This window comes from Coffea arabica, chromosome 4e, assembly GCF_036785885.1.
Source record: "Coffea arabica cultivar ET-39 chromosome 4e, Coffea Arabica ET-39 HiFi, whole genome shotgun sequence".
Classification (NCBI taxonomy): domain Eukaryota; kingdom Viridiplantae; phylum Streptophyta; class Magnoliopsida; order Gentianales; family Rubiaceae; genus Coffea; species Coffea arabica.
In genome coordinates, this window is record NC_092317.1 from 8627270 (window position 1) to 8653002 (window position 25733).

The 25733-nt window shown below is 35.2% G+C and overlaps 4 protein-coding genes and 1 non-coding gene across 5 annotated transcripts; 3 read left to right on the forward strand and 2 right to left on the reverse strand.

Moving 5' to 3' along the window:
• The first annotated feature begins 124 nt into the window (after window positions 1-124).
• Window positions 125-5978, forward strand: LOC140005445 (stemmadenine O-acetyltransferase-like). Its single transcript, XM_072046434.1, has 2 exons — window positions 125-1348; window positions 5934-5978. Exons 1-2 carry the CDS (start codon window positions 125-127, stop codon window positions 5976-5978), a joined length of 1269 nt encoding a protein of 422 aa, XP_071902535.1.
• Window positions 5338-8054, forward strand: LOC140006012 (epi-neemfruitin B synthase L1AT-like). Its single transcript, XM_072047514.1, has 2 exons — window positions 5338-6037; window positions 6356-8054. Exon 2 carries the CDS (start codon window positions 6367-6369, stop codon window positions 7780-7782), a length of 1416 nt encoding a protein of 471 aa, XP_071903615.1. The 5' UTR covers window positions 5338-6037; window positions 6356-6366; the 3' UTR covers window positions 7783-8054.
• Window positions 8055-11704: 3650 nt separating this feature from the next.
• LOC113738905 (stemmadenine O-acetyltransferase-like) lies at window positions 11705-13039 on the reverse strand. Its single transcript, XM_072046435.1, has one exon. The coding sequence runs from the start codon at window positions 13037-13039 to the stop codon at window positions 11705-11707; it is 1335 nt and encodes a 444-aa protein (XP_071902536.1).
• A 4241-nt stretch (window positions 13040-17280) lies between these two features.
• On the reverse strand, window positions 17281-19048 carry LOC113740234 (limonoid 21-O-acetyltransferse-like). The gene has a single exon (XM_027267777.2). The coding sequence runs from the start codon at window positions 19027-19029 to the stop codon at window positions 17734-17736; it is 1296 nt and encodes a 431-aa protein (XP_027123578.2). The 5' UTR covers window positions 19030-19048; the 3' UTR covers window positions 17281-17733.
• Window positions 19049-23211: 4163 nt separating this feature from the next.
• Window positions 23212-25094, forward strand: LOC113738824 (uncharacterized). Its single transcript, XR_011813567.1, has 2 exons — window positions 23212-23401; window positions 24174-25094. It is a non-coding gene; the product is annotated as an uncharacterized protein (transcript).
• The last annotated feature ends 639 nt before the right edge of the window (window positions 25095-25733 follow it).

Here is a 25733-nt window from a genome sequence, read left to right on the forward strand (position 1 = left end):
GTGGATGCAATCTTTATTTCGTTTGAAAATTCGTGCCCAAGGACTTGTGCAAGGTTGGTTTCCTAATGCTACCCATAAAACTGCCTCATTATTTCAGAAGTGATACTTGTGATGAGCAAAAATAATGGCACAGGTAGAGATAATATTGAAGGAGTACATCAAACCATCTTCTCCAACACCCCTTCAACTCAAACATCACAATCTGTCCTTCATTGATCGTCTTCCAACGCCAATCTATCTTCCCTTCATACTATTTTATCAAAATCATGCTTCATCTGATCGCTCCCTAATTTCCCAGCAGCTAAAACTGTCCATATCTCAAGCCTTAACCAAGTTCTACCCCTTAGCAGGAAGGATACAGGATGACGTTTTCGTCGATTGTAATGATTCAGGGGCTTTATTCATCGAAGCTCAAGTTCGTTCTTCCCTTTCAGAGGCAACTCAAAACTTTGTAATTGAGGAATTCAACCATTATCTGCCAATAAAGCCTTACGAAATTATTGAGAATAGTTTGAGAAATGATGTCCCATTAGCTGTTCAAATCAGTTTCTTTAAGTGTGGAGGCATGTCTGTTGGAGTTTGCATATCGCACAGAATAGCTGATGCATTATCTGTCGTGATGTTCTTGAATTCATGGGCTGCTATATGCAGGGGTAGCGACGATAGTGAGATTCTGAAACCAAATTTTGATCTGGGATGCCTTCATTTTCCTCCTCCAGAAGATGTCCCTAGAGCCCCTCTTATATCAGTTGCAGATAAACAAAAGATTGTTGCAAAGAGGTTTGTATTCAGCAAGGAAAGGCTGGAAAGAATCAAAGAACTAGCTTCATCAGACTCCACTTCTACAATAAAGGATCCAACTCGAGTAGAAGCGCTTTCCGCTTTCATATGCAAGAATTTCATTGAGGTAAATCGGTCAAAACTTGATTCTGAAACCATGTTTGTTGCAATCCATAATGTGAACTTGAGACCAAAAATGAAATTACCACACGATGAATTCGCCTTTGGGAATGTTTCCCTACCTATTTCTGCCGTGTTGATGCCCGAGATGGAGAAAGAATGCCATAATTTAGCGGGACATTTGAGATATGCAATAAGAAATGTAAATGATGATTTTGTGAAAAATGTTGTTCAACAGAGAGAGCCTTATCTGAGGATTTTGAGTGAAACAAGGAAACTTTTGTCTAAGGCAGAGATGTGTTATTGTAACTTTACCAGCTGGTGTAGGTTTCCTGTATATGAAGTGGACTTTGGCTGGGGAAAGCCTTTTGCAATTGGCACGGCAGCTGTGCCTAGGAAAAACACCATAATTTTGATGAGTACCAAATGTGGTGATGGAATAGAAGCAGTGACGGAGCCAGGATTTTTTTTTTGGGGGGGCCAAAATTGAAATTCCATTCAAAGATGACTAATTCATATATATATATATATATATATCAACTCTCATAATATAAACTAAAATTGAAAAAATTTAGGGGGGGCCAATTTTATTTTACACACATATTTACATATTATGAATTAAAATTCTCAAAACTTAGGGGGGGCCATGCCCCCCTCTGCCCCCCTTGGCTCCGTCATTGAATAGAAGCATGGATTAACATGGCGGAAGACCATATGGAGTTGCTCCCAAGTGACTTTCTTTCACTTGCAAATCATGATTTTTAGAGACGAACATGGTGGCATGGATTGTGAACTCTCATGTCTGAGTAAATAGCTACTAGTTTTAAAGGATTGTGGCACGTATGTTGTACCCAACATAGTCACTGAACAACAAATTCCATTTGTGGAAAAAAGTGATTTCGATTTCCATCCAATTTTAATTGGCCCTTATCTCAGTTTCTGTCATAATGATTTCTCGTTTTATCATCACTGCGAATTGTGGTTGTAACTTGCAAGAAGTGGAGTATCATTTGTAGGTAAACTAAAAGAATGTGTAAAACTGTAAATGCCTATCCCTTGTTTTTTTTTTTTTGCTTTTAGCAATTTGATAGACCAGTAAAGTGTGCAAATTATGAGGCAAGAAAAGGATTTTAGGTAAAAGGAAAATTTTAGGTAAAGTGCTATTCTCTTCAAAGACACGTCCATTTTCTTGAACGACATAATATAATCATTCATAGATTGAATTCACTTTGGGAAAGATTTCAATATTTACAAAGGAAAAGGAGAAAGGGAAGAGAGCTGGTTTGAGAGTCGAGTCAGTCGACTGAGTCTAATGTCCCTATCAATTGAGTTGAGTTCTGAAGAAGAGCTGAAAATTCATTTTTAGGCGTTTGTACTTTATTGGGAAAACATACAACTTAATGATGAAAAAAAAAGCAAAAAGAAAAGACCATGATGATGAGGGAACCCAACTTGACTGAGTAACCAATTATATGGTTGGATTGAGCTTCAATAGGTTCTACAGAGTCGGGCCTAAAGTGGAAAGTGAGATTCTAAGTGATTATGGCCTTGGGAAATCAGCGGCCTAAGGTTGGAAATGAGGAACTTGGCAACAATCAGGTTTCACCTAAGTTTAATTTCCCTTTCAGCCTCCGTATATAGTCGATCAATCTACCGGAGTCTTAAGTATCGGAGGCCATTAACTGGTGTCCGCAGGCCTAGATCTTGATCATCCATTGTAGATTAATTAGATCAGATTTGGCATCTCCCGTCCCGTTTCTCTAGTTACTTTTTTTTCTAAAGTGTAAATAAAAGATTTTAAATTTAGGATCTTTTACTTACCATCCAAAGGAACCGGAGAAATGGAACCGTCTCCTTTCACCATTTACATTGATACGTCTTGATTAACCAATATCATTAAAAAAGGAAGCATCTTCGTGCCAATGGTCTTTCAAAAAAAAAGGACAAAAAATTGTGCTAGGGAAGCATGTTCATAGGGATGACTTATAACTGGAATTAACATCTAACACAAACATAAAATAGGATGTGATGATTGGTCACGGAGCTAGTATTATTTTTCATCTGGCGCAAATAATAGCAAGTTGTGCACTGGCAAGAAAATCTTGGCCAGTTGACTCGGGATAACTTGACCGTTTCTATCCGTATTGAAAACTTCTCGAGTTCTCGGTGACTCTCGGCTGAGTTCTAGGCGATCTATGTATTTCGAAGTGATTTTGTCCCGGTATCAGAATGGAGAGCTCCGTTTTGGTGATGACTCGGCAGAGTCTTTGAACCATGGCATGAACTTGAGCTTCAACAAAACGGCACCTGAGCCTTTGCAATTAACTTAAAAAAATTTGGCATTGACCCTTCCAGCTAAAGGGTAGTATATTGCTAGTGCTTCTAGTAAAGACTGTTTTAGATGCTGGGATCTTTGGGATTCATCAATATTTGATGATGACTCGTGATTTTGGTGCTTATTGCAATTGATCTAGAAAGGACAGCTTTAAAGTCCTTACTATCATGGGGTGTTGGACATGATGGTTTGATAAACTCCTTTGATATTACCACAATTTCCAGCATCTTTCTTACTTACTGATGTCTAGTCTACTATTATATGAGCCCTGAAAAAATTGTTTTTTTTCCGGCTACTGAAGTAGAATCCATAAGGACTCGATCGGACCGTGTAGCAAGTTGCAGGTTACTATTAATTGCAGTTTTCATTAAATTAATGGCAATGATGCCATGTTTCCACCCTCCAAAATATTATAATTAGGAGTTATCTTTCCTCCCCGTGCATTAACGGACTTTCCACTTTGTACCCTAACTTGTATCCGATTTTTATTTTGATCATAAATTGCAATTTTAGATATATCGCATTCAAACTCACGAATTTGATCCATTTCAGTCTAATCGTTAACATCTTAAGCAAAACAAGTGGCAGTAAGATGACTTATCTTTCAAAAAGTATATACTACAAGATTTGGCATGGCATGTTAAACTAATTATGTACATATGAATGTATTAGGGAGAGGAAATCTAAATAGACTCACCTCCAATCATTGTTATCAAGCACAAGTTAATTCCTTCTTGTGTCTTTGATTCCTTCTTATTTATTCTAACAAATCAAAATATGTAGAAGAAGAAGAAGTTAGAGCAAGGAGTTTCTTACATATGCCTAACCAAAAAGTGCATGTTAAAAGAATACCACAGGTTATTTATAGATTACGTTAGAGACCCTTACTGGCAAGTATTTAAATCCCAAGGATTTTCTTCCATCAAAAAAATCTTGCCATAATCCATAACCTTTTCTGACTAATTGATTGATTGATTTGATTGGTTAAGATATTGATTAACAGAAAATACCAATAAATCATTAATAAACGGGAGATACTAATTAATTATTGACAAAATATCAATCACCTAATTAGGATATCAATCACTTTAAAATCAATCATGTGGATCATAATTATCTCTAAAAGGGACGAGTCTTACATGGCAAACATGAATCTCAACTTCTTGCTGGCATAAAGCATGGTTTATATTGTAACCCAAAATTCGATTAGCACATCACAGTCAGTCGCACAATAACTAAACCATGGGATCAACCTAGCTTGCTTCTTTCTCTTCAGGCTTTGCTTTGAGGGGGTGCTAGAGCTTTTTTCTCCCCTACCTCAAAAGGATGCTTAGGGCTGTGTTATTCCATACCTCACTAAATATCCCAGATAAATTAGCCGCATTGGTCAAATGAATTAAAAGGACAGTTTGGTGCGGTGTTATTTATCAGAAACAAAAGACCATTTCTACACCGTCTGACAATTTTCTTGTGAAATCGATATATCTTATGAAAACCGCAATGCTTGAACGAACAAGACAGTTTCATGCAGTTTCATGTGAGTTGATTGAACTACCAAACATTTTTTTATACCACATGACAACTTTCGTATGGAAAACGATATCTTATGGAAGCCGTAATTTTACCAAGAAAAATATATATATTGATGAAAATCTTTGGCTCAAATTGTGATCAAATCTGTAGACATTTGTTTTTTCCTTTGGCGTATTCCAGTTAATTTAGTACTATTAAATTAATGGGCACTTGGTTTCGAGTGAATTGTTGATTAGTCATCACAAATTAATAGGTCCCAGTTCTAGAATGGGTATACATACAAATTTCACTTTATTTACTCGTGAGCAAGGCCAGCAATTAAGTTGATCATCAAATTATTAACTTTGATAGCTGTTGTTCACTTAATTTTTTTTTTAGACAAAAACGTCACTCAACTTTTAAAAATGTGATTTTTTTTTTTTTTTTATCTTTCTGTCTATTTTTGGAGTTAAATCAACCAAAAATGTAGTCACATGATGTTCACGTCTAAGGTTTTCAAGGCAAAATCGTCTAAAGGAAATTGATCCAATTGAATGAATTCATCCTTTCACACTTTATTTTCCCAAGGCTCATTTCCACCATCACCATCTTCCCCCCTCCCTCTAAATCATGGCTACCATCACCACCAACTGCCAATTATGCATCCATTCGGAAGAGGGGAAACGCCAGAAAAGACCATTCTACAGTTACTTCTCTTTTTATTATTTATCATTTACTTCCTCACCAATAATGGTAGTATTTTTTTAAAAAGAAATATTGACTGTGTGATATGAACTATGAAGGTCTAGACAAGCCAAACGTCAATAAGGTTTATATCATCTCTAAAATCTCAAACATGAAAAATAGAAAAAAAAAAAGAAGAAATGATTGTCATTGCTATGCTTTGCTTCATTTGTTTCTTCTCATGACCGCAGTTCTCTTCTTCCCCTCTTCGCTTTCTAATTAAATCTGTACTATTTCGGATCAGGGCCTCATAAGTTCCATTTCAAACAAGTTTTTCTCTCAAGTAGAGGTGAAGTATAAACAAATGGGATTTTGGTATTGAAAAAAATATATATATATCCGATCGTCAACTGGTTTGAAATAAAACTTGTGACGCTGGTGATCCTATCCAAGGACATGCACACATGCTTTTCCTTTGTCCTATCTGTCATCTCATCTGAAGGCTGAAGCTGCCGGAGATCAGGCTGGACCTGAACCAACAGCTTAACCTGCTGCAAGAATTGCTCAACCAGCACTAAATTACTTCATGCTGTGCGTATTACCCTGGTAATGCATATCATCATATCTTAACCTTTTCTTTTATCCTTTGTTGCTGTAGCATTTTCACTTCCAAACAGGCTCCAAATACAGGAAATTTTTGTTTCTAATTTCAAAACATAAAAATAATTCCCCTAAAAAAAAGAAGAAAGGAAAAGTGCAATCCAGTGCAAACAATTCATCTTCAAGAATTTGGGCTAAATATTCCTGTATAATTTCATTGAGGACAAGATTTTATCGACTGAATCAGCGTGATAAATAAATTCTTAGATATATAGAAATTTCAAGGTTACAGTTTTTGACATATTTCCCACCCTCTCTGTCAAGAACCATCAAAAATGTGTGACACGACCAAATTCAACCGGAAGCCATTGCAGCATGTTGAGGTCCTGACCAAGAAACTCGTCAAACCATCGTCCCCAACACCAAATCGCCTGCAAAACTACAAATTATCCTCATTTGATCAGCTAGCTCCTCGGTCACTTGTGCACCTTGTTTACTTTTACGAAAATAATGATAGTTGTAAGGGCAATCACGACGAGGCTGGAGTTGTCCAGAGGCATGAAATACTTCAAATTTCGCTGGCAGAGACGTTAAGTCACTTTCGCCCGCTTGCTGGAAGGATTTCGGATGATGGGAGGCGCTCAGTTGATTGCCAAGATCAAGGAGCTTTATACATAGAAGCAAAGGTGAATTGCCAGCTTAATCAGTTTCTGAATCAAGCGTATGAAGATGTTGAACTTCTTGCAGATTTCATTCCTGATGGCGGTCTGAATGGCGATGGTGCATTATTGAAGGTACAAGTCACTTTCTTCCTGTGTGGAGGGTTTGCTCTAACTTGCAGCATATCACACACGGTAGCTGATGGATTCACTGGTTGTACATTCTTCGATGAGTGGGCAAAAATGTGTGGACATGGCAAGGATAATAACAACATTTGCGATATTAAGTGCCTAAGTTTCAATTTAGCTTCAACTTTTCCATCTAGAGACTTGCCTGCAGTGCCTCGTCCTGTGCTAAGACCTTCAGCTAAGGTTGTAAGTAAGCTGCTTTTGTTCGATGAATTTGCAATAAAAAGCTTGAAAAACAAAGTCATCGAGGCAACGAAAAGCAGTACTACAATTACAGCTCTGCATGATGATATAGATGCATCGGTGGAATTTCGCCCTTCAAGGCTTGAGGTTGTCACTGCATTCATCTGGAGGGGTCTTATCCGTGCTGCTCAGAAAAGACATGGGTATTTAAGAGCTTCTATGACAACAATCTCTGTAAATTTGAGAGGGAAAACAGCTCTAGGAATTGAAGATAACTCTTTCGGCAACCTGTTTGTGGCTGTTCCTATAAAGTTCATCCCCGATGAAACCAAAATGGAGTTGCATCACTTTGTGCAGTTAATCAGGACAACATTGCAGGAAGCACGTAATGTCTACACGAAAGCATCCTCAGCAGATGAGATTTTCTTAATGGTTCAGAAGTTTCAGGACCAAGTACAAAAGGAGCTAGGAGATAAAGAAGTGGATACTCGGCTTTCCACAAGTTTGCGCAGGTTCCCCCTATATGGAGCTGATTTTGGTTGGGGAAAGCCGTCATGGATTATTCTTGGTAATGTCGGAGGACGTCCTGAGATGTTTTGTTTGTTGGACACCAAATGTGGCACTGGAGTTGAGGTTCGCGTAAACCTGAATGAGGTTGAAATGCCAATCTTTGAATCTGATCCAGAAATTGTGTCAGTCACATCCGTAGCTGCAAGATAGCATCAGTCCTTATTGGTTTGGCGACTCTTCTCCAAGAATCGATCATCACACAACTTCCTTTCTGATCATAAAGTCTGATCGAGCATTATTACTTAATTCAGATTCGGTAACTTTGTCGTGCTTGTTTCCTTCTTTATTTTCCTTTGTTGCCCCTGTTCACTGTGTTGTTTTCTTATTCAAAATATGTGGGACTACTAAGCAGGATGTTCATAGTTTGGCAAGAAGTAAAAAATCGGGATCCAATCTAGATTGGATTTGGAATTTCGATAAAATGGAATTCAGAAAACCCAAAATATAATATTTGGTAAAACTGTTTGGGAATGGGTATTAAAAATACATTATCGAATAATCAATTACCAGCTATATTATTGATATTTTTGTAATAAAATGATATATATATAATTAAATAAAAGAGTGAATCTTAATATAATATTTGGTTTTATGCAATTCTATTGTATAAGTGCAAGTTTTGCATGATTATATTATATACACGGGATAATTTCAGAACCCTCCCTTGAGGTTTTTGACAATTTCACCTAGTACTCTTGAAATTTTCAATATTACACATACCGCCGTTGGTCCTACAAAATGACGATAATAGGCTTAACATATTAATATTTTTCATGCAATTAAACAATCCATTCCTAATCTTGTTTATATGAATGCATCAGACAATTAGATATTTAATGGAACAAAAATAAATTCCACTCATGGAATAGCCAATCGTGTTCTAAACACAATAATAACATATTAAAAATTAATTTCGGCTTTGCTTGGAGGATCTAGAGATGAATAAAAGAAAATATAAATTGGGTTTAAAAAAGATAGGGGTGGTATTGGTACTCTAATATTTGAGAGATATGATGTTATATTAATGCAGTCATTGAAATTTTTTGAACTTAACAGTGCAAATTTTTTTTAATTTCAATTGAGGTTTTAGAATTTAGGGATTGATGGTGGTAATGGTTATGATTATAATGGAACTAATTTAAAATGTGGTAATGTGTAAGGTTTAAAATAGTGGAAATGAAGGTTGAAAATGAGTTTGAAATTTTATGCTTGTTCCATAATTTTTAAAGAATTTTGTAAGAAGGTAAAATGAACTTCACAATTTGATGAGAGCATTTTGGGTTATTCATTCAAAATTTTGACCATTAAATAGTTTTTGTTATGAAAACGGTAAACTCGAGGGAGTTATATGTAATTTTTTAAATATCAAAGGAACTGGGTGAAATTGTTAAAAACATTAAGGGATGTTTCTAAAATTATCCCCATAGACGACAATGATTAAAGTTCAATGCATTTGTGTTTCTCAAAATTTCATAAACCTCCCTTGAGGTTTCTAACAATTTCACTATGCCCCTTTGAACTTTTAAAAATCTTACCTAGCTCCCTTATTTGGAACTTTTATGTAACAAGTAAGCCCAATACAAAAAGAAATGTTCAAATTAAAAAATAATTGTTGGAGAGAGAATGTAATGTGGCAGCAAAAATGCCTTTGCTAACTGTTACAACTATTTGTTTTGAGAAACTGTTAAATGAATTAAAACTTGGCAAACAAAAAGCGAAAACCTAGAGGTAAATTTCAAAAATATGTAGCAAATGTATTGGCAAAGTTTAGATATCAGACTAACCAATAGCTAAAATTGCGAAGTAACTCAGCCAATTATAAAGGGCAAAATCAAAAGCTTAAAAAAGTTAAATTGTATGACACTTATTTTCTTTAATAGTATATAACTACTATTAGAAAAGTGTGCCATTTGGATTTGGAGGAGAAATTTGCACCAATTTGTTAAAACCAATTGGCCAGTATTTTATTTTTTTCTTCAAATATAGTCCAATAGTTTTTTTTTAGGAATTGTTTAGTTAATATCGCGAAACATTGAGAATATAATAGTAATTTTGCCACACGTTATGTCATTGATGGGTCCTAATTCTCTGTAAAGAGAGCTAGTGAGATTTTCAGATGTTGAAGGGAGATAAGTGAAATTGTCGGAAATCTCATGACATCGAAATTGTCCCCTTATGTTATACTAGTGGTTGAGAAAAATTTGGAATTACGTTATGCTGATTATCTTGCCAAGTTGGGATTGAAACCGGATTTTAGTTTGACTGTGTTTACGCCACCTCCGGTTACGCAATCTCCGGACTCTCGCCAGAGGCTTATATTCCAAGGTTACTTTCCAGTTGTCACAAGAAAGACCACTAATCCATTCTACGTTCAATAAAATTAAAATTTGAAACTGAATTCTAAAATTTGAAGGTTAAATTCATTAAATTATTGAATTGTTAAGTATTAAATATAATACATTTGAGTACATATCACATTCAGTGATAAATGAATAGTTTATCACTTAATTTGGGCGTAAGTTTTGACTAGAAAATTCAGTGTCACTTAATTAATTCAGATATTTAATTTTTTGTTATCAAACGGTTTGAATATATTAAGATCTGAATCCATTAAATTTAAGTACTGAACTGAATTATCAAACAGGATCTAAGTATCGCATGTCCAATGCAAATTTAGTTATATGCAAGAAACTATGTTTTCAGACTAAGACCAGGTATCGATTCGGCCGAGTTCAGGGGTCAATGAGTTCGATCGGATTCAATCGGAGGTCGAATCGAATGACGTCATAAATATATATTAATGATAAATAATTAAAATAACATATAAAATCCCCTTTAAATTGGTGGTTTACAACTTTATATACATATCTAATGAGTTTAGATTTAGTCCAAAAGGACTGCACTTAAAGAATTTAAAAGTTATAGGTAAAATTGTAGTTTAAAAAAATATAATGGGTTGATTTTATACTTATTAAAATAATATGGGGTCAAATTGATATTATTAAAAAAATTTTGAAACTACCAAACCTAATGGAATGTAAGCCACCACCCCTTGTTCCTTTGCTTTTCACTTTTCTTAGTTTCTTCTTCTTCCTCCCATTCACGCAACTCCTCTTATCCTTTATGCTCTTCATTTCTCCTCCCATTCACTTCACCGTAACTCTTTTCTTTTTCTTTATCCCTCAAAAATCAAACACACATGAAAACTCTATTATTCTTTGTTATCTTCCTTTTTCCCTCCTCTCTGTTCTCTTCCCTTCTTTACTCTATTCTTTATTTTTCCTCCCATTTGATTTCAAATATTTCAAGAACTAATTCACAGGAAATCGGGCTTAGAAAATTTAGGGAATTAATTTTTTCTCTTCATCTGGCTAGTTACTTTGTTTCTTTTAGAGTTGGTCAAAGATTAAAGCATGGAAAAAAGTAAAGAAAAAACCAAAATTAACTCAAGATCTTGTTCAAGGCTGGCATCAAGTATTGTATCAGATATTTGATCACAAATCTTGTCTAGAGGGCCCTTATTTACAGATTTAGAGGTGAATAAGAAGGCATCTATTCTCTAAACCTTGAAAAAAGACAAGCCTAACAGCAAAGGTAAATAAGGAGAGATTTGGTTGGAAATTTTTTATCCACACTCCAGATGCTTGCAAGGAAGGAGTACAATCGGAATGGAGAAATAAAGAAAACCGAGTTCTTTCCGATTTTAGTGGTTTTCGGTCAAATTTGAGTTTTGACCGGATTCGACCGATTTTTTGATTGACGGTATATTAAAGAGACTTGGACCGAATTCTTAGCCAATTTCTGGTTCAACCGATCAGACTGATTGGTCCGATCCGAGTCTAAAAACACTTGCGAGAAACTGAAGACATAGGAAAGGTGAAAACTTCCATTCCATCCGTCAAAAGAAAATAAGTACTTTATCTCCTTCCAATTCCAAATAACAGGAGTAACTCGTAGACTTTAACAAGAACAGGACACTAGCGCACAAACAAATAAAAACTTTAAATACTTGGAATGATAAATATTTGTTTAAATTCTTGAAGCAGATTTATCATCAATCCTGGCATTGGGATCACTGATTATGGACTCTGGCTGTACTATCAGCGGTTGCGAGTGAAAGAAGCTCGTCTGGGATCATAGCCATTTCGTCCTCCACCACGTTAGCCCATGCTTCAATTCCATCACCACAACTTGAATCCAGGAAAATTACACAATTCTTCATAGGGGGAACTTTAGTGCCCACCCAAATAGGCTTGCCCCACCCATAGTCCACTTCATATACCGGAAATCTGCACCAACTGGTAAACTTACAAATTATCATTGGCTGCTTAGCAAGTCGTTCCTTTATATTATTCTCAAAGGTATTCAAATAAGGCACTCCACTTTGAACATGCTTGATATACTCACCATTGATTTTTCTGATTGCGGTCCTCAAGAGCCCTACTAGATCATAACAATATTTTTTATCATGATCATCTTGATCAGACATTGTTAATAAAGCTGTTGTGGCAATTGCCAAGTTGCCAAAGACTAATCGGTCACCAGGCAAGCTCATTTTCGGTCTTAAGTTCACGCCATGGTACGCGAGAAAATTTGTTTTGTGATCAACCTTAGCCTGGGTGATGCTGCTTAAATTCTTCCACATAAAAGCTGAAACTGCTTCAATCCGAGTTGGATCCTTTACTGAACTTCCCGAGGCTGAGGAGGAAGCAAGTTGTTTGAGTGCATCTAACTTTTCCTTGTCGAACACAAACCTTTTGGTGACTAGACTTTCTTTCTCTTCCAGTGACATGAAATCATGAGTAGTTAAGGGAATGTTTGCTGGAGGAAAAAGACGCCCTGCTAATTCAAAATCAGGTTGCACAACTTCATCAGCTTGGCTGCGACATGTGGCAGCCCATGCATTCATGAATGTCACAAAGGACATAGCATCAGCTAACTTGTGTGAGATGCATACCCCAACAGCCATTCCTCCGCATTCAAAGAAACTGATTTGGATACCTAACATCAAGTTATTCTTGCTAGAAGCATAAAAAGGTTCAAAGGGGAGATATTGGTTCGGTTCCTCTACGGTAGTGCTCTGGATTAATGCTTGTGAGAGGTGAGCATGAACTCGAGATTCGACAAATAGTGCTCCGGAGTCATTACAATCAACAGAAAGATTTTGATTGGTCCTTCCAGCTAATGGGTAGAATTTTGTTAGGACCTCAGACAAGGACTGTTTTAGATGTTGGCATCTTTTGGCTTGGTCGATATTGTTTGGGCATGAGGACCTGTTTTGATAGAAGAAGATAAGAGGAACATAAATGGAGGGCATAAGTTGATCTAGCAAGGACAGTTTTAGGTCTCTACAGGCATGGGGTGTTGGAGATGATGGTTTGATCAACTCCTCTGATACCACCTCCATGTTTCCTACCATCTTGCTTGTTGCTATTATTTCTTATGAGATTCTTGAGCCCTCACGTTCCAGCCACTTGGATATATATACACATATATATATGTATGGTATCAAACAACCATTTGCGGCAGCGACCAAGTTACTTTCGTCTTGGTTTCCATTATTATAGTAACATGTCTAATCAATGTGCGTGAGAATATTATTTAGATGCTTAAAAAATAGAAGGAAACATGATGGGAATTGTCCGACTGATTAACTTGGTCTTAATTAGAAGGATCATTATGCACGACTTCTTTCTTTTTTGTCAACCATTTAAAGTTTGAAGAACATTTTAGCTAAAATATTTGAAATCAAGTTCATGCGTCCCTAAGATTCTAAACTTGACATTGGGTGTATCCTCCATTGGTTAATTCAGCAGGTAGAGTGCTTAGTTATAAGTACGAGGAAAAAGTCTCGCCTCTTGAGCTAACACTTGCGGTAGGGAGTCCAATAGCTTGATTGACTTACGAACCTAGCTAGTTTTGATCCTATTTGCTATAAACTTGGACTAAATCTAATGGGGTTAATAATCTGAGGTTTTCAATTTTGAAATCAAATTTATGGATGAAAACTATAAGTTACTGCACAATTTTTAGTTGTCTTAATCACTGTGAATTATCAGTGTCTTAATCCCTTATGTCTATAATATAGGGGATAAAGAAAGACATTAACCCGTCATTTGGTACGCGGAAATGCCCATAATGAAAAGGTCTTTCCGCCTAGAATGCATTTCCATCAAGAATGATGAGGAAAATTTTTTTATTATTCCAGGGTTTGGTAGACAAGTCAGAATAGAATGTTTATTAAGTTTCCATTGTTTGGTATAATTAATATTTAGATGTCAGAATAGAATTTACCAAATATAAATTTGACTTATAGCCCAAAATTAGTTTATAGGACGTAATATGTCTTATTACTCTTTGTTTTATTTATTCTATAATAGTATTTTGATATTTTTACTTCAAAAATAAATGAAGATCGATATCCAAATTCTTTAATTGTAATACTTAATTCATTCTAATATATAGATTTTCAAGTTAAAATTTTGAATTTATTAGCAATAGAATTAGTAATGTAAAATATAAATTACATGAAGTCAAACAATTATAATTTATTTTTAATCTATGTTCAAGTTTGATAAGATTAAAAAAATTCTTGCACATTTGTTCAAAAGTCAAAGAAAAAGGTATCTTAAAACATTTGTTTCCTAAAATACAATTGAAAAATTATTTTAAATACAAGAAAAATTAATTATTATGAATAATTACATTCAAATATTAATTGAGCTCACAAATAACCTAAGATATCATAATGCCATATAAAGATTTATAAGGATAAATTTGACATCCTACTATTGAGACATTCTAGGATAAAGGTGAAAAGGCTTTCCCTAAGGTTTTTGGATGAATGAGATTTCAGCAAAAAGTTGGAATGAGTTCTTTAGAGTAAAAGACCTTTTTCCATTTAAATGAACAATATCAAAGGCTGGACTAGAATGGACAACTTGAAAAGGTCTTTCCTGTACGTGCACCAATTCTTAGCCTCTACACTAGAAAAAACATTTGCTTCATAAAAATTCATGGGAGAACCACCCCTACAAAGAAATAATGTTTTAGGACCAACAACCGTATATATGTCCCAATTCAGATTGTAATCACACACTTAATTCACATTCCATGATCCATCACATGATTTACTTGCATTTTAACGACAATATAACCTACCTTCCACATTAAAGAACTAATTTTAGTGTGGAAAAGGTCAATACTTAACATCCCCTTGTAGCTATATTTTCATTCTCCTGGTCTCCTATATATCTAATCACAAATTTTCCATGTGAAAGATGCTAAATAATTAGAGTTTCCATTAGAAATAATTAAGGTCCATTAATAGCCTTCCTCAACTTGCTGGCTTTTTTATAATAATAACATATATGTCTGATTGCGTGGGAATATTGAGATGCTTTGATAACAGATAAAAACGCCATAGGATCCCCCTAATTGGACTAGGAAACTTCTGACCAATGATGGGTTGCATCACCGGATATGGAGCCTCACAAATTTTAATTCTGTAATGATTTTAAAATGTGTATCAACGGAAATTAAAATATACTGTTAAAGAATAATTTTCCGCATCTTAAGTGATGCATATTACGTAAAATGCATGTTTTCTAGTTTGACACTCAAGTCTAAGGTCTTGTTTGATATTCCAATTCAACACTTAATGGGCTTAAATTTGAACATGTTAAAATGCGTTTGATAACTAAAAATAAATCATTTGAATTAATTATGCTAAGTGACACTAAATTTTCTAAACAAAACTTACTCCAAAAAATAAATGATAAAGTATTCATGATATGAATTCCTCCACGATGGCGAAATTCATCCCCCACAACCCCACGATCTTGATGAAATTTTCCAGGTTTTGAATGGCGAAATCCCTTTTAGATCCAATCTAATCGTCTAAGTTGCGAACAATCTTGATACGATTTCAACCAGCGACTTAACGAATTAGTGAACCTCAGAATGTGGTTGAACAGCGCCACAAACAAGCTCGATTCTTGTTTGATAAACCAAGATGAACTCTTAGAAAGTTTCTAAGATATTCAAGGGTGCTTGCAAAAAGCCAAGAAAATCACTCTTAATTATTAAGAGTAAAAATCTATTTTTGTTGTTGGTTATGAAGCTATTTATAGATTTACATACCTCAAACCCTAACAAGACTAGGAATTTGGAATTTGGCTCACAAGACTCTTTATGAGCGAAAATAATAGCTAAAATTATGACTAAAAATGGCAAGGCTGCTTTGTTTAAGTCACTTGCTTATTCTACTAATTCAAACGACAAAATTTGGTAGCTATTTGAACACGTGAGGCTTGAATCAACTTGTAACTCGAAATGCTTCGTTCATGGGTCTTGATCCTCGAGTCGAAATAAAGTCACGTACTCCGAGCTACCTTCAAACATCGAGTTACCTTCTTTAGCCTCTTGTATCGCGCGTACCAAAACATTCAATTGCTTTTTCATCCTTTTGGCACGACTCGCGTGATTGGTCCGGATGGTATTACCACTCCCTCGATAGTAACTTGGATGACCGCATCAATTCAATTATCACTTAATATGATATACACTCAAATATATAAGATTTTGTATTTAACAATTTAATAACTTAATAAATTCAAATTTCAGATTTGATTTCAGACTTTAGTAAACCCCCCTATATGGATTGATCTTAATGAACAAAACCCCCCAAAATAATAATAATAATAATAATAAAACTTCTCATGGTTACCGAGCTAATTTCCTAAGAAGCCTCAAGACATGGCTCATGATTGATAAATGGATAAACGCTGTGCCTCACACATTGGGCCGTCTTCCCATGATTTGAGGCCAGCAATCCTTGTTGTTATTGGACTTTACGGCAGACATTGAATCCTTTTACGGGACGCCTTCGTTGGGCCAAGCTGCCAACCTTTGATTTGTATTTGATCTCCGCTCAAGCTAGAACAAAGTCAACGCTCTTCATTTCCTACACGGTCGAAGACATCGTGTGCACTAATCCCCAACCCACCCCCTTCTTTTCAAAAATAAAAGGATATGTGTCTTTCTTGCTGTAAATTTAATATTTGAATCCTGATCATTAGAGATGAAAAGGATGTGGAGAGACGTGGAAGGATAAAAATGTCATAAAAAAATCCTTGCTTTTGAACATTTAATATTTAAAAGTTGACTTGTAGTTATTTATTTATGAAATTTTTAATGTCACCGTCACTTTAAGTACAAAGGCTTCGTTTAGGGTTGCCGTACCTTATAAAAAATTATTGCTTATACAAGTGCTTTTAACAAAAGTATTTTTAGATTACCAAAATATTACTCAATTATGTCAATTTTTTTAATGTCATAAACTAGACGCATCTATGCACCATCTCACAAAATTGGCTGCCTAACTCTATTATGCACCAGGTCCATAATAGAGGGTCTCATTTATATCACTTCTTTGCTTATACTCGGACGTGACTAGTGTTAATGATACTCTACCTTTTAACCAGATTAAAAGAGTCTTACCATCTTAAATATCACGTGTTATTAGAAGAAGTAAAAATAAAAAGAACTAACATTGGTATATTATGTAGTATGGATATTATGTATTTTTTACGGTGTTGCTTAAAGCTTTAAACATTTTTCTTCCCAAATCTCCAGCTTCAATGAAAATGCAGAATATTCTATTCCTTGCATTCATTTCAGGTAAAATGTACAAATACAGTACAAAGCAACTTCAAGAAGTCCATGAACCACGGCTTTCCACGTAGCCTGAAGAAAATCCACTACTAAAATTAACACATGTGAAACAAGTTTCAAAGCCAGGACCTTATGAGGCAGATAAAGCACAAGAACCCTTCTAGCAGTAGACTAGCTACCTTGATAGATGACATCCTGAGCATGCAAAAGTTGTTTCGCATGTGCTTGTTTAGTTTAGCAAAGGAAGAAAGTAGTAAACGCAGTAGAGAATTAAGTTCTCATGCCTATGGCATTTTAGTGGATGAGGAGTGGAATCTCATCAGTGCTAGATGAGCGCTATTTGTACAGTTTCCTTCGAGCCTAGGAATGGAAATCTTCTAACGTTTCGAAAAAAAAAAAAAAGAAACAAGTTCCTGAATAAACTAATCAATTCACAGTCAATAGGTCCACTTCCTGCTCAAATTTGGCCATTTCCTTTTCAGCCATTACTATCCAGGCTTCGATGCCACCAGGAGATCTTGAATCGAAGAGGAAGACGTGATTTTTACAAGAAAAACTTGTACTACTCACCCAAATGGGATTTCCCCATCCAAAATCGGCCTCAAAAATTGGAAATCCACACCAGCTGCTAAACCTAACACCATGCACATCTTTCCGAACCAAAAATCTTCCAACCTCATTGAAGTTATTCTCTGCAACTTCACATCCATTTTCACCTAATAGTTTTTTACCATAACTTTGGTTTATTTTTCCAAATGCTTCCCTGATTTTGTCCACCAACCCAATCCAATCTTTAGCGGCTGCACCACTTGTTACAGCATGCGCCATTTGGAAGATATTACCGAAAGAAGTATCCGGCAGTGGTGGGATCATTCTTTTTCTCAAATTCACTGGATGGGATATAACGGATGTGCCATTTTCTTCCACCGCATTTGCAGCCATGCAAGACTTCCATATATATGCTGATACAACCTGGACTCTTGTTGGTTTTGCCCCGGGCCAACGAGCCATGGCTTTTGATTTAAGTAATTCGATCACCGGGGCATCGAAAACAAACCTTTTTGTTACAAACTTTTCGACTGGAGTTTGAAGCGGTGGAGTTTCTGGATCAGGCTCAAAATCAGGAGTTTTTCTTAAAGGAAAAATAGGTGCAGAGTTAAAGACAGGCTCTAATACCATACTGCTTAAACCCCAAGCTTTCGCGGCCGTGGCAGCCCAAGCTTTGATAAAAGAGCAAATGCTCCATCCATCTGCAATCCTGTGCGAGTGGCATATACCAATGGCTAATCCTCCACATTTGAAGAAGTTAACTTGTATGGCTAACAATTCTCTTTCATCCGTTACTCTGCCACTCGACTTGCAAGGGCTGAGATGATCAAGAATTTGGATTTCCGGACTTTTAAGAAGGTCTGAAAGATGACCATCGACTTCAGCTTCCGCGTATAGGATCCCTTGATCGTTGCAATCAATCAAGGTCTGGCCCTTGATTCTTCCAGCCATAGGGTAGAAGTGAGTTAGAGTTTCTGATAAAGATGTCTTCAGCCATTTGAAGATTTGAGATTGTTTGACGTTGCTGGTTTTCTGTGCAGAATAGTAGAGAATGAGAGGTATGTAAAAATGTGGTATTTGGCATTCTATGAAGGAGAGTTTGTAATCTCTACGCTCAGCTGGGGTTGGAGAAGATGGCTTGATGAGCTGTGTGGTTACTATGTTAACCTTCATTGTGCAACTTGTAGGTTGATTTGAGTGTAATGTACGAGTCCAAGACTAATTATATTGGCCTTGGATCTTGTGCTCCAACTATTCATGATAATATAGAAAACAAGCATTTAATAGTAGAAAAAATCGTATATGCACTGACACATTAGATATATCATTACCCTCGATAGATACATATTATATATCCAAAATTCGAATTTTAAATTCAAATTTATAATTTTTTCATTTATCAAACGCTGATAATATATACACTATCATTTTATAAAAAAAAAAATTAATCCTTAAATAGTAATGGATACAATAGATTTAAAACATAAGATGTTAATAAAACCTAGGTTTTCCTATTCTCGGTACCTTAAGGGTATAGAATAAGCACATAAAAAAACAAGATGATGGACTCACCATAAAACTTTGATCTTTACATTCCCATCATAAATTTAAATATTTTTCACATAGAAATATATAAGTTTCATCTTTTATTCCGTGCCGATTGGATACAGAATAGAAGAACACAAACACACGTGTACTCTACTTAAACACACATTGAATTGGCAAACACTGTTTAATAGAAAATTTTTCAAATATATTCCGATAAATGTACCTTTACTCAAAAAAAATAAGGTATTGCAATCAAGAAGATGAATTAGTGTATAGAGACATTTCAGTTGAGTGTGGCAAGTACAACGTAAACTTTTTATTTTTTAAGTTTTCTCGCTCTTAATTATCGAGTTCAAGATTTCAATTCTACACTTGACAAAAATGCGATTCTAAGCCATCTCTCTTCTAACCATTGGGCAAACTCCAGTCATAGTATATAACTATTAATTAAACTTAAATACTAGAACGGAACGTCAATTTATTTGCTGATCGAATCAATTTAACATCGCCTAAGTACTCTAGCATGCTTCATGACTCATGAGTGATAAAAGATTTGGTACGTACTTCAATATATCATCCAGGTATAAAACAATTTAGAAGTGGGAATAAATTGTTTAGTTTTTCATGTAGAACCTATTGACTTGGTCAGAATTGCTTAGGCTATATTCCGATCGAGCACTCAATTGTATAATGTGCAACGACCAATAGTACCATATCTCTTTCTGTGCATTGACTAAAGATGCAAATCACCAACCTTGGAAGATATGCAATCCAAAAAGAACACAGTTTTATAGTACTTGGCAGACAAAATCTCATCTGAATCCACGTGAAAAAGAAAAAAAAAATAATTGATGTAGAATCTCAGTTGGGCATTTCTCCGTTACCATTACGAAGATTATAATTCAGGGAATACAACAAAATTTTTTAACATTTTATTTAATCACCTTTTTATCTCACGTACACATTTTCGAAGTGTCACAATAAAATTTTTCTGCAAGCAATCCTAAAAACAGCAATCGAAGCAGGACCTTTATTTCCTCGTATATTTATTTGTTGAGTTTGTTTTCATATATATTCAATTCCATTTCAAAAGCCTATTTAGGAGGGTAATTAACTAGAAGTATGCTGTCCTAGTTCTAAATTTGCACCTTGATTACTGATATAATGTGATAGAGAAAGATGTTTGTAAATTTTCTGGTGGCTTACCAAACTTATCATGACAACAAATGCAATAAATTAGCTCATCCATAAAACATCTAAAAACCTAATGATTCACGGGAGGTAAGTAGAACATCTTTTCATGCAAGAAATGAATCATAGGTTTCAACATACAAACGTGACATGTCGGAGACCTTGTTAATCTTTGTGCTATATTATTTGTCATTATCCTTATACCATCACCAAACTCGCTCATAAATCTGAAAAAGTCAATAAAATTAAATTAAGTATCTCTGGTACTAAGCCTGACATTAATCTGAGATTGATTAAAAAAAATTGCCTAGTTTCATCACCTCTGTCGAAAGTAGAAATCTAGTGGTTGTCACCTTCAGATTTACTCCAAGTGATAATAAAAAAAAATTACCTCAACTTCTGATTGACTTCACGAAGCTAGCTATGCGGCTTTGCCTACATGATAGGGAAGCCTGTTTACCCAAAAATGTAGATTAGGAGAATCAGGACTCAAACGCTTGTTAAGTTTGTTTGTAAATGTGAAAAGCAGCAAAATGATTGTAGTACAATATCCCCCCAAAAAATGGCAATATTGTCAGAGCAACAAATAGCCACTTGAGCAAATTTTGCAATATTATGGATTGCATTACCAATCGTTAATTGAACACTGCATTTTGAACAAGGATGGATAGAGTTGTTTATTAAAGCAAAAGTTGCTATTAGGTTCACAATTCGAATCCTTAACCTGACAATTGAGGGTAGAAAAAGGTGTGAGGAGGGGAGTGAGGGTTAGATCGGATGGTATGATTGGAGGAATTGTAAGTAGAAGTTCATGAGTTCAAAATCTCCTATTTATTATAAAAAATGCCTACCATATACAATTAGTGCTTAAACATTTGTCATCTTTAAAATGATTACAATTTGAGAAGAGAACCATACATACATACATACATACATATACCAATACACAATACATGTTTTCACGAAAAGAATGAATAAAACAAATATTCTCAATTAGCAGATCAATCTTGATTATAAGCATTTTTCATGTCTTTGTCAAATAGATTTTTTTTTTAATAGTTTTGCATGTTTGAAAGGTTTTAAGGAGATAGTCCACAAGCATCTACACATATCATATAATCATTCCCCTGAGTTTAATACTTTTTCATTTTTGAATTTCCTCTGAGTTTTGTACTTACTCCCCTAGTTTTACCAAGACATATTTGCGATTTTTACCTTTGATTAATGCTAGGGAAAGGCATATAGATATTGGGCGTTGGGGTATGGTAAGCCCGAAATCGACACCTAAACTACTCCCATGCGTAACTTTTTACGTATGCTCTTTGAATAAAGGTCTATTGTCGTTTGCTTGAATCGTTGAATTTATTGGTTGAAGATTTGATTGATCTAACAAAAGATTTCAGCTGTCATCACGTTACAGTGTTCTCAATTTTTTGATGCTCTTTATTGATGTAGCATTGACTTTTCTTTTCTTTTTTTTTTTATCCGTTTACATTTTGCGCTGAAAGATGAATCAACATATTCGATACTCGAATCAAATTTGGTTAGGTAATAATTCATTCGAGTTTGATTCACAAACTGATCAAGCCAAAATTGAACAACATTTTATATTCGATAACTTTCAAATCTGAAAAAAATAAAAAGTTCATTCAAATTCGATTTGACAAATAAATAAGAAGTTTGAACAAAATTTTATACTCGTTAAAATAATCAAACAAGTTTGAATACTTAAGGTGTTCGAATTGATTGGATTCATTTACACCCCTATTTATGTTTTAAAATCCAAATTTGTGTATTCGGCTAGTCCGTTGTTTAATGCACCACATCTCACAACTAAAACCAGCTCCATAAGTGAATTCTACTTTCGTTGCAAAAAAATGTCTATTTGATAAGCCCTATTGATTCATTGAACATTTGGTTTTGGATTCAAGATGAGCTCTCTTATTACTGCTTAGCAATTACAGTTTTGTTCAGATATTTTCGAAGTCCTATTCCAAAGTAGTCTGTTACAAAGCATATAGTTTCGTGTAAATTCCATGTGAAATAAGTCCATTTTTTTTAAAAAATGACCCGTCTTCATCAAACCTATCGTCACTATTACTTTAGATTTTAGTTGCATTTGGTGAAGCAAATTTATTAAGAGTGAAAATTCGTATTTAGTTAACAACATTTTCATTATCTTTTTGTTATATGGAAATGAACAATACGCAACTATTTTGCTACTCTCAAAAGCTTTGCTTAGAAATAATCTTTGAAAGATGTGATTTAAAAAGTGAAACTAATATATCATTGGGTCTGTTCGGATTGAAGATTTTGTGGAATTTTTTTTTTTTGAAAATAAAAATGTAACACTTTTTCATATGTGATGTATGTCAAATTAAAAGATCATTAGAGAAAAAAAAAAAGTGATCGAAAAACGAGTCTACAATGCAATTTTTTTTTTTTTTTTTTTTGATAAAAAAGTCTCAATCCAAACAGAACCATTAACGTCTAACCCAATTAAAAAAAAGCTCAAGTGGACTTGAATAGCTCAGCCCAACCCAACCCAAGCCCAATTATCTTCCCGCCCTGATTAGCTATCATCTTCCGCGCCAAAAAAGTCAAAATAAAATCAAAAGAAAAAATAGACTGGGAGGAGGGAGGAGGGAGGAGAGAGGAGAGAGAGAGAGGGGGGAGGGTTTGGGGCAGAAGAAATCAGAGATGTTGGGGAGAATTAGAAGAGCTTCAATTAGCTCTCTGGAACTATTAGAGATGGAGGAAAGGCCATCTCCCAAATTGATCAAAGACGACCCTCTCTCCATCTATGGTAAATATCCCACTTTCTCCTCATCCTCCTTTGTTTCTTTCTTTAATTTGTTTCTAATATTACTGCAACCATTCGATTTCTTGATTCTTTTTTTTTAATTTTCTGCTATTAAATGGTTTAATGTCTAATTGTTATGAGGAATTAGGATGATTCTTTGAGACGCTTTTAGGATCTGATTTGATGAATGAGGTTTTTTTTTTTGGGGGGGGGGGGGGGGGGGATATTTTTTAAGTCTTTTTATGGGTCTGCTGAATTAAGTAGGAATGGTATACTGGGATAAGAAAATGGTAAACAAGTTTTAATTTTTTGATCACTTTACTTTTAATAGTAGTAAGGTACAATTAGATGTGCAAACTGTACAAATCATAACCTTGTGCAGTTGATCTGTTTCTTCGTATATTGAACGTTGTTATGAAGAGGGCTGTCCTTAAGTTCCATTTGCTTGTGGTAGAATGAAGACTGGAGAGGCGTTAGGCATAATTTTCACACTAAAAAGAGAACCCTTGTTTAGAATCAGCAGTTATCAAGAATGAAAAAGAAATAAAGAGAAAGTTCTGGGCAGATAGAAAGAATTGAAGCTAAAATGACTACTGACTACTATAGGGCATGAATGAGACTACAATTTGACAGATTTTTTTTTTCTTTCTATTTTTTCCCCTTTTCCTTTTTCATAGGATATATGTATGATAATTTTCTCTGCAGAATAGCATTAATGTATCACAATGATAAATGATGGATGACGATTCGACTTCTTGGTTTCCCTTTATTTCAGAGAGCACTCTTATGAAGCTCAGAGAAGGCTCTCTACGTTGTCAAAGCCTGCCCCCAGCCGAACCCTCTTGCCTGGATGTCAGTTGCAGCACAGCAAGTGATCCTCCTGCAACAATTGGTGATGATTGTTCTTCCACTGATTTATCTCCTCTGTCCAATGCAGATCAACATATACCTAGGAGCTCAACGACACGAAGGGCCAAAAATTTGTCCGTTCTTTTCCTGTTTTCTAAATATAAGAGTCCTAAAAATGCTCCTAACTCATCGGAAGAGGATGCCATGACGTTAGAGAACGTATGCTCTTCTGCTTGTGCTTCTTCCACTGACAGCATTTCTCAATTCACGAGCAGCCACAGACAGCACTTGCCTGAGGAATGCTTTCATTCTGGGATGATTCAATAGCAAGAAAGAATAAAACATAACTGCAACCTAATTTTACAATGTTGTATTACTTTCATTGGCAGGTGATAAATAATGTAGTTCCTATTTTTTAAACAAATGACTTTAATTTGTTGCATCAAGGATTTCAGCAAGGCTTCTGGAGAATGATGCTCTCAAGAGTTTGAACCATAAGATTCCCCATTTGGCTTTTGGCCAGCTGCTGCACTTATCCTGAGAAAGAGCTGTAAAATGCTTAAACAGGCTAAAGAGGATATCTGAGATGGAGCAGCCCTTTGTAACTGCTGAAATGAAGATTATTCTTGTTGTATGTCATATTACCTGTCGTATGTATTTCACCTAATGGATAACCAGGCAGAATACCGTGTTATTCCTGTCTTTTGATTATTTGATTTATTTCTCTTTTCTCTTTGGTGTGACAACTTCATTTCTTGTACTCGACCGTGTCTTAAATCTGTAAACTAATAATAGCATTTACTCCCTAGTTTTAGACTTGTAATTCGAGATGAACTATTTGTGCCAATTATAGATTATAGCATTTTAATTTGGCTTAATAAATTATTGAATGTCTCTCTTTGAGCATAACTTTTGCCCTGAGCAGCAGGTACAAGCGTGCAAGGAGCAATACAGTTATGCAGTGATTGTTCATACCAGATGTCCATACAATCATCAAAGGCATCGTATATATCCTTCTTTCTGAGCTCTGCCCAAGAATAACCTTGGCCACCTAAGCCTTTGGATCACAGCTTGGATGACACCAGCAACAATTTGTACTGAACTTAGTGGTTATATTGTATCGAGCAAAAACAGCAAACTATTCTGGGAACAATGTAATTAATTAAGTATCATCACAAGGGAATACTTATCTACGCTTGACAGATTTGCACTATTCAGCTTTTATCTTAAATCCTTGACTGGCCCAAAAAAGAAAAAAACTTGTCAGGCATTATGAACACAGTGCAGAATGAATTTGGATGTACAATGGAGTTTGCAGTCTATACTCTGCATACATGGCATACAGATCTCGCGGTAGGTGCTCTGCTTGCATGCCTCTATACAGACCAAATGTTCATCTTTTGGGCTTTGCTGAGGGTTACCATTTTCATAGCAGGACCCTGCACATTCTATCTAAAAGGAATTGAAGCAATACTGCAAAACTTGA

Bases quoted from the DNA above. Each gene is read 5' to 3' on its own strand.
- LOC113740234 (XM_027267777.2), bottom strand. From the start codon at position 19,029: ATGAAGGTTAACATAGTAACCACACAGCTCATCAAGCCATCTTCTCCA.
- LOC140006012 (XM_072047514.1), top strand. From the start codon at position 6,367: ATGTGTGACACGACCAAATTCAACCGGAAGCCATTGCAGCATGTTGAG.
- LOC140005445 (XM_072046434.1), top strand. From the start codon at position 125: ATGGCACAGGTAGAGATAATATTGAAGGAGTACATCAAACCATCTTCT. The intron at 1,349-5,933 runs GTGACGGAGCCA...TCTCATCTGAAG, and splicing joins GTGGTGATGGAATAGAAGCA to GCTGAAGCTGCCGGAGATCA.
- LOC113738905 (XM_072046435.1), bottom strand. From the start codon at position 13,039: ATGGAGGTGGTATCAGAGGAGTTGATCAAACCATCATCTCCAACACCC.